This window comes from Crocuta crocuta, unplaced genomic scaffold (assembly GCF_008692635.1).
Source record: "Crocuta crocuta isolate KB4526 unplaced genomic scaffold, BGI_CrCroc_1.0 scaffold3, whole genome shotgun sequence".
NCBI lineage: Eukaryota > Metazoa > Chordata > Mammalia > Carnivora > Hyaenidae > Crocuta > Crocuta crocuta.
In genome coordinates, this window is record NW_027529934.1 from 13699866 (window position 1) to 13713490 (window position 13625).

General features: G+C 39.7%; 1 protein-coding gene across 6 annotated transcripts in view; it reads right to left on the reverse strand.

Moving 5' to 3' along the window:
- Positions 1–13625, reverse strand: part of RASAL2 (RAS protein activator like 2) — a 324900-nt gene that overhangs the window by 170907 nt on the left and 140368 nt on the right. For all 6 annotated transcript variants that reach the window (XM_077763310.1, XM_077763315.1, XM_077763313.1 and 3 more), the window contains exon 2: positions 6967–7094. In XM_077763310.1, the coding sequence (XP_077619436.1) occupies positions 6967–7094 (128 nt within the window). The remainder of the gene's footprint in view (positions 1–6966; positions 7095–13625) is intronic.

Below are 13625 nucleotides of genomic sequence, written 5' to 3' on the forward strand. Positions count from 1 at the left end.
AGTAGGTGTGTAATGGGCAGATGGATATAAGGGTCTAGAGAAGAGAGAGGTACAGGCTTAAGATATAAACTAAGGAATCACAGCACAGGAGGGGATTTAAAGTCATAAGACTGGATGAGAGTCCAAGGACTGAACTCTGCAGCACTTCTCTGTTAAGATTTAAAGACAAGAAGAGAAATCTGCAAAGATGACCCAGAAAGAACTGCCAGAGAGGCAGGAAGAGAACTAAGAGACCATGAGGTCACAGAAGCCAGGTGAGAAAGTGGTTCGAGAAGGAAAGTCAACTGTAGTAAATTTCACTGACAGACTGAGTAGGATAACTTAGAACCAACCACTGGGTTTAGTGAGCTAAACAAGAGCAATTGTGGCAGAGTGAAGTAAGAATCTGATAAAGCAGGTTTAAAAGACGATGAGAGGAGAGGAATTAGAGACAATGGGTTTAAACGTTTTCAAGAACTTTTGCTGTGAAGGGAAGCAGAAAAGGAGGTAATCACTGCAGCTAAAAGTGAGGTTAACACAGGCTTATGTTTGCTTTTAAGATGTGAAAAATAATAGCATACTGATGGGGAGTGATCCACTGGAGAGCAGAACATTTAAGCTGTAGAAGCAGCAAGGAGGACTGCTTGCCAGTGGTGCATCCTGGGCTAGGCAAGAAGTAACAGAACACATGCGTGGCGGGGGGGCTGACCACGGGAAGGTAGGCAGTTCAAGCACAGTTAAAGGGGACAAATCTGGAAATCAGGAAATGCTGGCTGACAGATGGGTCAACACGGTGCCTGGTAAGGAAGTGTGCAGAAGTTCTCTTCTGGATGCCTGAATTTCCTCAGTGAAATAAGCAGCAAAGTAACCAGCTCTAAGAGGGTGAGAGAGAAAGGATTAGAAGAGAGGGGTGTGAAAAAAAAAATCACTTTAGAAATCATTTTGGATTGTGCTACTGAAAAGTGTGGTCCAAGGTCTTGTGCTGTTCTGTAAACTGTTACTGGTCTGCAATAAATAATTTAACAGTACAGAAACTGAGAAATGTGCCTTGTGTGATCAACAGATTTGTTTCATTGTACAGCACAACTTCCATGAACCTGTACAATTTTCGTAATTTTATTTCTTCTTTTCCTATGTTATGATTATTCTGAATATATTTGTTGAATTGTAATTTCATTTCAGTTAAATCTAATTGAAAATTTGGGCATGAGTTTTTAATGTCTTTTTAAAATTTCATTTTTCTTAGCTATTCACTTTATCCTATTTTGTTCACAGTCAGGTGGAGAAAAAACTGGTCCTTCACCTCACACAGACTGAGAAGTACTAGCCCAGGAGAGGTGGACAAAATTAAGCTAGGATAAGTCCTGTGATTGCCAAGCAGCTAAATTAGGGGCTCACATGAGGTTTGTAACCATTAAAGACTGTCAGCAAGATGCAGTGACTTTCTGTGGGCACATGCTGCATGGCAGCAGGAGCCGGACAGATGAGGAACGGGATTTAACTGAGCCGTCACCGTTGCCGAAAGAGCACGATAATGCAAGAGAAGGGCAAGGAAAGTATGCAAGGGAGTGATGAGAATGGCTGACTATGGAAATGAGGCAGAGGGAAGAGGGAAGAGAGGACATCAGAGGTATGAAGGGCAGAAAAGGTCACAGCATCAATGGACCACAGGTCTCAAAAGGACTAAAGGATTGTTTGAATAAGGAAGGAGTTAGAAAGACAGAAGGTGATGATCAGATTATAAAACAGATACAACTGAGGTTAAGAAGAAGTTGTAGCAATGAGGTAGGGTAGAAGAAAATATTCTTGGAGTTAAGGAAGTCAGGGAAGTAAGACTCAACGTGTTAGAAGTATCTCTGTGGAGTCTGGAATCATCAAAAATTAAGGCTGGAGTAGTGTTGAAGGTAATCACCCAGGAGTACAAATCAACAACAAATGAGAAGTAATTACTAGGGGTTGGAAGTTGACCATAACAGGAGATTCAGGATTTAGACTTTTTAGGGAAAACAAGGGAGGACCGGAAGCAGTCATGAAAGAGGAAGAACACCACGTACAGACAGTGAAGCTTGAGGGCTGTGGGAGAAAAACAGCCAGCCCTTGATAGGACTTCACAGAAGACGGTGTTCTCAGACAGATTACAAGTTCTCATGAAACTAAGAAGTTCAGAGATACCTACAACATATGGGGGGAGGAAACAGCTGATTTTGCTGATGATGGACTGTAAGCTGCAGAGGGTACAGTGACAGGGTTTTAAGAGGTGGGAAAGGAGGAATAGAAGCAGGAACAGAAAGGAGAAAGAGGGAGTTGCAGAGCCACATGCAGAGTGTGGGAGATGAGGGGTTCCCTGATGTCCGGGACTACTCCTGATGACTGGAATAAAAAGGAATACAGTACATAAGATACTGTTTTAGAAAATTATTCCTCGGGGTGCCTGGGTGGCTTAGTTGGTTAAGCGTCCGACTTTCGCTTAGGTCATGATCTCACGNGTTATTTCATGAGACAAAAGGGGGCCCAGACCTGGAATCCTCATCTTTAATCAGTGGATTTTATCTCGGTTCTAGATATGGCATGTTTCTCTGTTCCACCTTATGTTCTCTCTATCCTTATGCTATTTAATTTCTTACAGTATACTCTGAATTGAATAAAAGGTAGGTAAGAGCAGAAAGAGAGCAGATGATCTGCGCATCATTATCACTCCTTATGAACAACTCTGGTAAATGGCTGCAGACAAAGCAGGCTGGTTAAAATGAACATTTTCAATTATCTGTTTATTCAAACTAGATAACTAGAAATCTTCTATACTAATATTCATTCTACCACTGTTTATTATATATTAACTTAATATAAACACGGCAACATGTACTAGACTATCCTAGGAAAGGCTGACCTTTATTATTTTAATAAAATAAAACTTAATAATATTAAAATACAGGAAAAAAGTTATGGGTAGGGAGATGGTAACAAAAGCAAGGGACATTTTTCAATGGCTGGAGAAGAAGAATAAGTAAGGGCTTCAGAGAGAGCATATTAGCTGGGCCCTTACAAGTAAGAACTATTTATTCAAATAAAAGAAACTAAAATTCTTTTGTTGTTATTACCTTTGCTTTACTATATTAAAGATGGCTGAGTAAGAAAAGGAAGGGAAAAGACAAGAGACAGAGGAGAGAAGAGAAAACAGAGATAAGGGATCCACAGCTGAGAACTAAGAAATGTATTTGCTGTTCACTGCTTACCCTTAACTTACATTTTTGGGAAAGATGACTTACTAAATTGATATTCTACCTGTATACAGCTTTTTAGACATTTACATATATCTTTGGCAATTAATCTTTGTCCTTTCGTAAATCAGATCTTTTCTTCTCCTTCCTTCCTGTTATCTGTCTTCTTTATCAAGATCATATTCACTCATTTTTTTTATGTTGTGGAGGTGGAGAGTGACACTGTTTCATGGACCTACCAAACCAGAATGATATCAACTATCTGATGAATCACCAATAAGAAAATGAGTTACTTGGATGTGTACACTGTAACGGTCTCAGTAAAGCAATAAACAGTATATGATAAGTTCGAGGGGTTTTTACTTTAGAGGGACAGGAACCTTACCTAGAACCTGATGCCTGTGCTAATTAATTACATTCTGTCAGCCTCTCCAGATGTACAATCAGCCCTTCTCTCCCTTGCTGTGTGCCTCAGAAAGCAAACCTCAACAAAACACATTGAGACCAATCTTTTTCCCTCTGGCTTCAAGATAGATTTGGCCAGTAGGTAACAACTGGCAAAAAATCAGAAGGCAGTAAAAGAGCTGGAGTGTTTATTCTCCTTTGCTCCCTCCCTGCTGGCCACTGCTGCTCGGGTAGAAGCTATGCTCTTTTGTGCAGCATCACGGCCACTGTCATAGCCCATCATGCAACCGGTTCTCTGGTTCCAGGAGTCCTGCTCTCTTCCTTTGCCCTGGAAGTCTAGGGGCACAGCTGTTTTCTGCTGTTTCTCATTTATGGCGCTTTACACTCTTTGGTGGGTTCCTTATGTTGTCCACATCTCAGTCAATAGACTCTTTATTAGCCTCTTTCAATTAGTCCCCTGACATGCCATTTATTACCTGCTAGTTGCTAGACTGTAGCCCTTCTGGGTGATTTTGGAGGCCAGGTCTACACAATCCAATCTGTCCTCATTCCAAATTACTCAACTCAGTATCTATTTCACAATTCCTTAGTGAAAACCCACCCCTATCTTGTTGAAGTTGCATCTTCATGACATCTGGATATCATTATGTTGCGAGCAGCCCTTTAGACTTACAGGTACACTGCAGAGATAATTTGGGTTCTGTTCCAGACCAACGCAATAAAGTGAGACAAATGAATTTTTTGGTTTGCCACCAGATATAAGTTATGTTTACATTATACTATACTCTATTGACTGTGCAATAGCATTATATCTAAAAAAAATGTACATATCTTAATTTTAAGATACTTTATTACCAAATAATGCTAGCCATCATCTGAGCTTTCAGTGATCACAATCTGTTGGCTGGTGGAGGATCTTGCCTCCACGTGGATGGCTGCTGACTGATCAGGGTGGTGGGTGCTGAAGGATGGGGTGGCTCCGGCAATGTCTTAAAATAAGACAACAGTGAAATTTGCCTCATCAATGGACTCTTCCTTTCTCTAACAATTTCTCTGTAGCATCTGATGCTGTTTGGTACCTTTATATCCACAGTGGACCCTCTTTTAAAACTGGGGTCAGCCCTTTCAGAGACCACCACTGTTTAGCCACTAAGTTTATGTCATATTCTAAATCCTGTGTAGCCATTTCTATAATCTTCACGGCATCTTCCCCCAGGAGCAGACTTCATCTCAAGAAGCCACTTTCTTTGCTCATCCCTAAGAAGCTACTCTTCATGCACCCAGGTTTTATCATGAGATTGCAGCAATTCAGTCCCATCTTCAGGCTCCACTTCCAGGTCTCGTTCTCTTGATATTTCTACGATATCCACAGTTGTTTCCTCCTCTGAAGTCTTGAATCCCTCAGAGTTTTCCATGAAGGTTAGACTCAACTTGTCCCAAACTCCTGTTAATGTGGCTATTTTGACCTTTTGCCATGAGTCACAAGTGTTCTTGTCTTGTTTTGTTTTGTTTGTTTGAGACAGTGGGAGGGTGCAAGTGAAGGAGGGACAGAGACAAAGAGAGAAAGGGACGGAGGGGAAGAGAGAGGGGTGAAGGGGGAGAGAGAGGGAGGGGGAGAGAGAGCATGAAAGCGAGCGCAGTGGGGCTCACCCAGCCAATAACCAGTTTTCTCACTGGCATCTAGAATGATGAATCTTTTCCAGAAGATTTTCAATATACTTTGCACAAATCCATCTTTGGCAACTGCAGACTTATGAAATGTATTCTTTCTCTTTCTTTTTTCCTTCCTTTTCTTTTCTTTTTTTTAAGAAATGTATTTCTTAAAGAACTTATTCGTGAAGGCTGAAATGACTCCATGATCCATGGGCTGCAGAACGAATGCTGTGTCAGCAGGCATGAAAACATGAATCTTGTTATACGTCCCCATCAGGTCTCGTGGGTGACCAGGCGCATTGTCAGTGAGCGGTCATATTCTGAAAGGAATCCTCTTTCCTGAGCAGCTCTCAACAGTGGGCTTAAAATATTCAGGAAACCACATTGTAAACAGATGTGCTGTCACCTAGGCTTGTTCCCTTTCTAGAGCACAGCCAGAGTGGATATAGCATGATGCTTATGGGCCTCGGGGTTACAGAATGGTAAACGGGCATTGGCTTCAACGTCAAGTCGCCAGCTGCACGAGCCCGACGAGAGAGTCCGCCTGTCCTTGGGAGCTGTGAGGCCAGGAGCGACTTCTCCTCTCCAGCTATGAAAGTGCCAGACGGCCTCTTCTTCCCATAGAACGCTGCTTCCTCCACACTGAAAACCTGTGTGTGTTGCAGCCACCTTCAAGAATGATCCCAGCTCGATCTTCTAGAGAACTTGCTACAGCTTTTGCTGCAGCGCCTGCTGCTTCACCTTGTACTTTATGTTCTGGAGATGGCTGCTTTCCTTCCTTAAATCTCATGAACCAACTTCTGCTAGCTTCCAAGTTTTCTTCTACAGCTTCCTCACCTCCCACAGAATTGAAGAGAGTTAGGGCCTTGGTCTGGAGACGCTGGCTGAAGGGAATGTAACGGCTGGTTTGACCCTCTGTCCAGACCACTGAAACTTTCACTGTATCAGCAATAAGGGTGTTTCACTTTCTTATCATGTGTGTGTTCACTGGAGGAGCACCCTTAATTTCCTCCAACAACTTTTCCTTTGCATTCATAACTTGGCTAACTGTTTAGGGCATGAGGCTTAGCATTCAGCCTCACTTGGCATTCAACATACCTTCCTCACTAGGCTTATTCATTACTAAGTTTTCATTTAAAGTGTGACATATGCAAGTCTTCCTCTCACTTGAACACTTAGAGGTCACTGTTAGCTTATTAACTGGCCTATTTCAATACTGTCCTGTCTCAGGGAACAGAGTCCAGAGAAGAGGGAGAGGGATGGGAAAAGCCAGTCTAGTTAGTGCAGCAGTCAGAATACATACATTTATCAATTAAGTTCTCCATCTTATGTGAGTGTAGTTCATGGTGCCTCGAAACAATCACAATGGTAACTTCAAAGATCACTGATCACAGATCACCGTAACAAATAATAATGAAAATGTCGAATGATAATTACCAAAACGTGACACAGAAACACAAAGTGAGCAAATGTTGTTGGAGATACAGCACCGATAGACTTGCTCAAGCCAGGATAGCGACAAACACTCAATTTTTAAAATGTGGTACTGCTAAGTTCATTAGAGCAAAGCTCAATAAAAGAAGTTATGCCCATACTTCATCTTCATGCAGTCTGTTTCCATAAATAGCACATATCAACATACAAATCAAAACTAGATTTCAAGAATTTGCTCAGAAGGAAAAGTGGCTTCTCTCAGTAACATCCATCTCACCTCCTTCTCCCTGTTGAGCAGCACCAGCTGGCTGTCTGTGAGGATGCAGTATTTCCGCTCCCACGTGGTCGCTTCTGTGTACGGTGACTGGCCACAAGACAGACGATGGGTCTGTGGCCCCTTTACATCTGAGTGACAAGTATGAAAAAACCAAAGTGAGAAAGCATTATCGTGCTTACTTAGGTAGACTAGTATTTCAAGTGTAAGGTTCTTCAAAATCAAATTAAATAGAGTTTCAAACATGAACGTAAATGGTAAATTGAAAACTTAACTTCCTCTTAATAAAAACCATTCTATAAGGAGGGGGAAATTGGCCCTTTAGTCTGCAGGAAAGAAGGCTGAAACACTAGGAAGATTTGTTAGCATGAACTTGACACAGTTATCACCACTGTACATGTACCAAAACAATGGGAAGTTGCTTCAGAGCTAACATCATTCAAAATAAAGAGGTGGGGGATGGCTCAGAGACAAGAACAGATGATAGAACCTCTAATCTTTAGGAAGAAATGGTGTTGCATCTACAATGCTGACCCCATTACAGAGAGAGTAGTTATTAGCCACTGGTATCTTCTAAATGGCTTTATTTCTAGTCAAGCATGAGAATTACAAAAAGATTTAAACTATAGCATCATATTACCACTAGAGGCCAGTAAGATCTTAAAAACAAAGAGCGATTTCTGCAAGGAAAGATCTAAAATGTTACTGCCATGTGTCTTTAGAGGTGGAGGTACCTATCTGAGCTAAATGTTTAACTCTTCTCAAATGTCTTATTTCCCTATTAAATACCAAGTGGTTATGGTTACTTTAAAATTTTTTGATACGAACTGTTTGCTCATTTGGGCTGCTATAAAACATAGAATATGTCTTAATCAAAAGTACACATTAGATCCATTAAATAAGGCTTTTATGACAGTTGAATATTAAAAGTTCTTTAGCCAACGAAGGACTAATTCCTGTCAGGATTATACTGAAGAGATCATTTTAAATGCATTATTTATTACTAGTTAGTTATTTTGCTAGAGGAGCATCTCAAACTGGAGAAATCAGAAAACAAACACACATGAGGGCAGGAGAGTTTTAAGTCAAAAATAAACACATTTTACCTATTACATGAATGTTTTCATTACTATAATTTTCTACAGACATTTTTATGGTTTTTTTAATGTTTATTTTTCAAAGAGAGAGAGTGAGAGAGCAGGGGAGGGGCAGAGAGAGGGAGAGAGAGGATCTGAAGAAGGCTCCATACTGACAGCAGAGCATAATATGGGGCTCGAACCCACAAACCACGAGGTCATGACCTGAGCCAGAGTCGGATGCTTACGCAACTGAACCACAGGAGCCCCAAGAATTCTTTTTTAAGGACAGAGCTCAAGCCAGGGAGAGGGACAGGAGGGGGCAGAGAGAGACAAAGAGCAGAGAGAATCTTAAGCAGGCTCCACACACAGCACAGAGTCACCATGGGGCTCGATCCCACGACCCCGGGAACATGACCAGAGCCAAAATCAAGGGTCAGACACTCAACCAACTGAGCCAGCCAGGCACTCCAGACTTTTAGTTTTTTTAATCACTGTCTGACAGGTACTCCTGGTACTGGCTTCAAGGAGATAAAAGTAATGTCCTAGGTATTTTATACCAGAATCCCCCAAAATTACAATGGGATAGCTGGAGTTTTGTCCAAAATAAACAAAGCAGTAACTAGGGCACTTAGATGCATGGCTCTCTTCGTGTTGTCTTGTATGGCCAATATTATCTTCAGTGCTCCTTCTGGCTTAACTTCCTTTGCTTTCTAAAAATCTATTTAAATGTGTTGCTCTGCATGTGTAGGCAAGCTTATCAGCTATACTCTAAATAACTCAAAGTCAGCAAGCCCATGTTACTTACTAGGGCTAGCTGGAGATGTTACTAATTCTTAGTTCACCGCTTTTCCTTTACAGCATCTATCTCCTCTGCACTATGCACAGCAGTATTTGCTGCATGTCTAGCTTCTCTATTCCACAAACTCTTCCCCGCCCTCAGCTCCTCCCTTTGTATTCTAAAAGAGCACTGAAAATTATTTTAAAGTTTTCGTGATTCTCCAAAATTTCCTGAGTTTATCACAAAAAGCTTGAAAGGAGCTGACTCTTAATCCTTTTTGACACATATGGAAGATTCTTGCCTGTACTTAAAAGCCATGTCAAAGCTGATTTGCTTCACATGATTTGGACAAACAAATGGGTTAGATTTTTACCACAATGTAGACCTATTTTTAGAGTCAAGTACCAACTCCACTTCAACACAGAGGGATGCACCTACTTTATGTGGAAATGTGGTGGTTTTGTGGCCTAGACAAGTTTTCATTCAAATGACTAACCTTCTTACGTAAGTTAGTCGTGGGTGACCTAAACTGCCCACTATAATTTAATCTGAACAGCAATTTTGTGATCTATACTAAGCAAGAAGACATTGATAGACTCCATAAAAATTAGAATACAGGATCCTATATTTATAGCAGAATGCAGGCTTCTTGACAAAATATAAATCTGTATCAGCACTGAATTTAAGAAAACCTAAATTCCCTTCCCTGTGTCACCCTGAGGAACTCTCTTAAAGTCACTGTCTGATGTTCTCCCTTTCTCCAATCCTGGACCTTGTTTCTAGTTTCTTCATGTTACTGAGAAACAGGACAATGTTTCACACAGCATTTTGGGACCCCAAACTATTCTTCCCCAGTGCGTCAGGTAGAGTGAAGGAGGGAGCAATACTGCTGTGTTTAAAAATGTTCTGTCTTAATGATGAGATTGGTTAGCCCTGTTAGAAATTTTATAGTTTCACATTTATTATCTAGTACCCACTTCTCTTTTTATCATACTGTAAGACTGTATACTAAGGAAGGAAACAAGAAAGAAGTTAGAATAAGTGAAATAAGTGATTTGGGTTTTGGTTTTTTTTTGTTTGTTTGTTTTTGTTTCTTTAGCACTTCTGGATTAAGGTTTGAAAAGATATTTTAAATAATAAGATAAAATAAGATTTTAAAATAATCTATAGATTTAATTTACTCAGTTGAACATATCCTCGTTTCCATGGTTAAAAGATTTAACAGTACACTTGTAAAACCTACACAAGACAAGCTCACCTTAACAACACTACACACCAATCAACCTTTCTCTCTCTTTCTCCCTGCTCTTTTCCTTCACTCCCCCTCTTCCTCCTGACTCTAATAACATACTTCTAACTTCTGGCTTCCAATTATATTAGAAAATTCACTAGAGAAAAGGATAACATAGAATTAAAAATAAGAATCTTAACAGCAAAACTGAAACAAAAATTGCTTTGCTGCCCCAGTCCTATAAGGATACTAAGGGTACTGGATGCTGGATTTATTATAAAAATTGAATAATTTCAGAAGCATTAAACACCATCTGGGGTTACTCAATGGGTCCCTTTGAAAAGTACATCTCGAAGACTGGCTACTGTCATGTGGACTAGTAATTCTAATGTTGGGGCATAAATCTTTATAAATCAGTTATAAAGATTCTCTTGATAAACTGACACTTTTGTCATTATATAATGATATTTTTTGTTTCCTGTTACCATTTTTGGTCCACAGTCTATCATCTAATGTAAGTATAGTTACCCCTGCTGGTTTTTGGTTTGCATTTGCATAGAATATTTTTTTTCCATCCTTTCACTTTGAGTATATGTGTGCCCTTAAAGCTGATGTAAGACTCTTGTAGGAAGGATATATATAGTTAGGTCTTGTTTTATCTATTCAACTACTCTATAATCTTTGGATGTGAGAATTTACTCCATTTATATTTAAAACAACTATTGTTAGGTAAGGACTAACAAATTAGTATTTAATACAAATTAGGATTGTAATTTTAATTGTTTGCTATTATGAAATTCTTGTGTACCTCTCTTGAATTATTCCATTCTGATTTGATCATTTTCTTTTTTTTTTTTTAACATTTTTTGCAATTTTTTAAAATGTTTATTTATTGGGGGAGGGGGCACAAAGAGTGAGGAAAACAGAGAATCCCAAGCAGCCTCCAGGCTTTATGAGAGCTCAGAGCCTGAAGCGGGACTCAAATCTACAAACTGCAAGATCATGACCTGAGCCAAAGTCAGACGCTTAACTGACTGAGGCACTCCATTGCCCCGATTTGATCATTGTCTGTAGTGGTATGCTTTGATTCCTTTCTCTTTATCGTTTGTGTATCTATTAAGAAGTTTTTGCTTTGTGATTACCATGAGGCTTACATTAAATATTTTATAGTTATAACAGTCTATTTTAAACGGATGAAAATTTAACCATGGGGGAGAAGGGGGAAGGATAGTTGGGGAGAGGGAGGGAGACAAACCATGAGAGACTCTTGAATGCTGAGAACAAACTGAGGGTTGATGGGGGTGGGGAAGAGGGGAACGGGGGTGACGGGCATGGAGGAAGGCACTTGTTGGGATGAGCACTGGGTGTTACATGGAAACCAACTTAACAATAAACAGTGAAAGGAAAAAGAAAAGGAAATTAATATGAACACACCTGTACAACAACAGTTAAGATTTCCCACTATTGCGAGCTCTCAACGACACTTCTCCCTTCTGTCTCTGAATGCTCACAGTGTGAGTACTGGACGGGCAAGCAAGGTGCGCCTCATAATAGCTCCATGGTGATGGGTCATTCTAGACCCTTCAGAGTCAATCACTACCCTCTGCCCACTGTGGGCCCATGTGCTGTTGTGGAGACTAGTATGTGTCTCCACGGGCAACTGCGGTATTTACAAGGACCAATGTTCGTTTCACAAACAAAATCCCAGGCCCACTCACTGTTACTGGAGGTAGATAAATTATTTCCAGTATAGTATTTTTATTTATTGAAATATTTATTATTTCTTTATTTATTGAAAAAAATTAAAGACACTGCTGAAATAACTGCAGCACAGAGTTCTCCTAGATTTTTTCCCTTATTTTATAGTGGATTCACCAGATTAAGAGAAATTACTCATAAGCAACTGCCCTTAACTGAGCCCTCCCAAAATATTACAATTTAACTTAGTGGAATCAACTTTTTGTGCCCATATTTCATCAATTTATAAATCATTAAAAAGAATGCAGTTACAACAACACGAACAAACTGGCAGGTTTGGAAGCAAACATCACTCATTCTTGGTAACCTTCCAACCTCAGTGAAGGGTACAGAAGGGAGTGGGCTTGTTGGAAGGCAGCCCTCCGGCCCCAAATGTCCAACACGCTCTCAGCAACATTCAAAAGGTTTCACAGAAGAAATGTGGAACATTGTGGAACGTTGTGGAACTCAGCGTAGTGGTTAATACAGCCAAGTCTTTTATAAGATACTTTAGATATTTCACTAAAGTTACTCATTTAAGATATACAAAGACGCAGGGCACCTGGGTGGCTTAGTCAGTTAAGTGTCCGACTTCGGCTCAGGTCATGATCTCATGGTTTGTAGGTTTGAGCCCCGTGTCGGGCTCTGTGCTCACAGCTCAGAGCCTGGAGTCTGCTTCAGATTCTGTGCCTCCCTCTCTCTCTCTGCCCCTCCCCGGCTCACTCTCTGGCTCTCAAAATAAAATACACAAAAAAAAATTTTTTTAAAGATATACAAAGACTCTTGAATTACTGAAATACAATAATTTGTTTTTTCTTTTGAAAACTCAAACAAAAGCACTGTGTGAATCACTCATCTAATTGATTTTAAAAGCCAATAGCAAAAGTCATGTTAATCATAATGAAAACTTTAAATGAATATATTGTGATGTAAAATTCAATCAACCTTAATCAAAAATAAGATTAAGGAAAAGGATTCTAAGATCATAACATCTGTCATTACATTTCTCCTTTCCCTAAAACTGGGGAGGAAAAACAAGCAAACTTTACTATCATACCCATTTTCTAAAGAACACCTGTCTTTGTTTTTTATTAAGTTTATTTATTAGGGAAGGGGTGGGGACAGAGGGAGAGAGAGAATCTCAAGGTGATTCCAAAATCAAAGGGCTCAAACTCCGGAATCCAGAATGAAAGGACTCAAACTCAGGAACCACAAGATCATGACCTGAACCGAATTCAAGAGTCAGCTGCTTAACTGACTGAGCTACCGAGGTGCCTCAACTGTCCTTTACACATCTTTCTTTGGTTTACTACCATGTCATCTTTCATCTTCAGGTTTAAATTTCTACCTGACAAATGATGTTTTTCATGTCACTATTTAACACAATACTGAGCAGAAGTCTTAATGAGAACTCTAAAAATGTAACAGAAGATTGTAGGGGAAGATAAAGCTAGGAACATGTTCAGACAAGACAAAAGACACCAAATGTTCTTGGATCTCCAAATGTGCTAAAACAACTACTATCAAATTTATTTTTAAAATAACAAAATTGATGTCTATTACGAAGGCAAAACAAACCTCACAATTTAGGCATTTTGTAAGAACACGAAGTCTAAAATAGAAGATTTTTTCTTCAGTAACTCAAACCACTAAGGCTGTTCATGAATATACTTTATACTCTAAAGTCTAAAAGGCAACATAATGGTTATAAACAAACACTATCTGTGATATCAAAACATGTACAAGTTACCTGGGTAGACAGACATTTCTCTTAAAACAGCTTTGCTGAAATACAATTCACACAGAATAAAATTCACCCATTTAAAGTGTACAATCC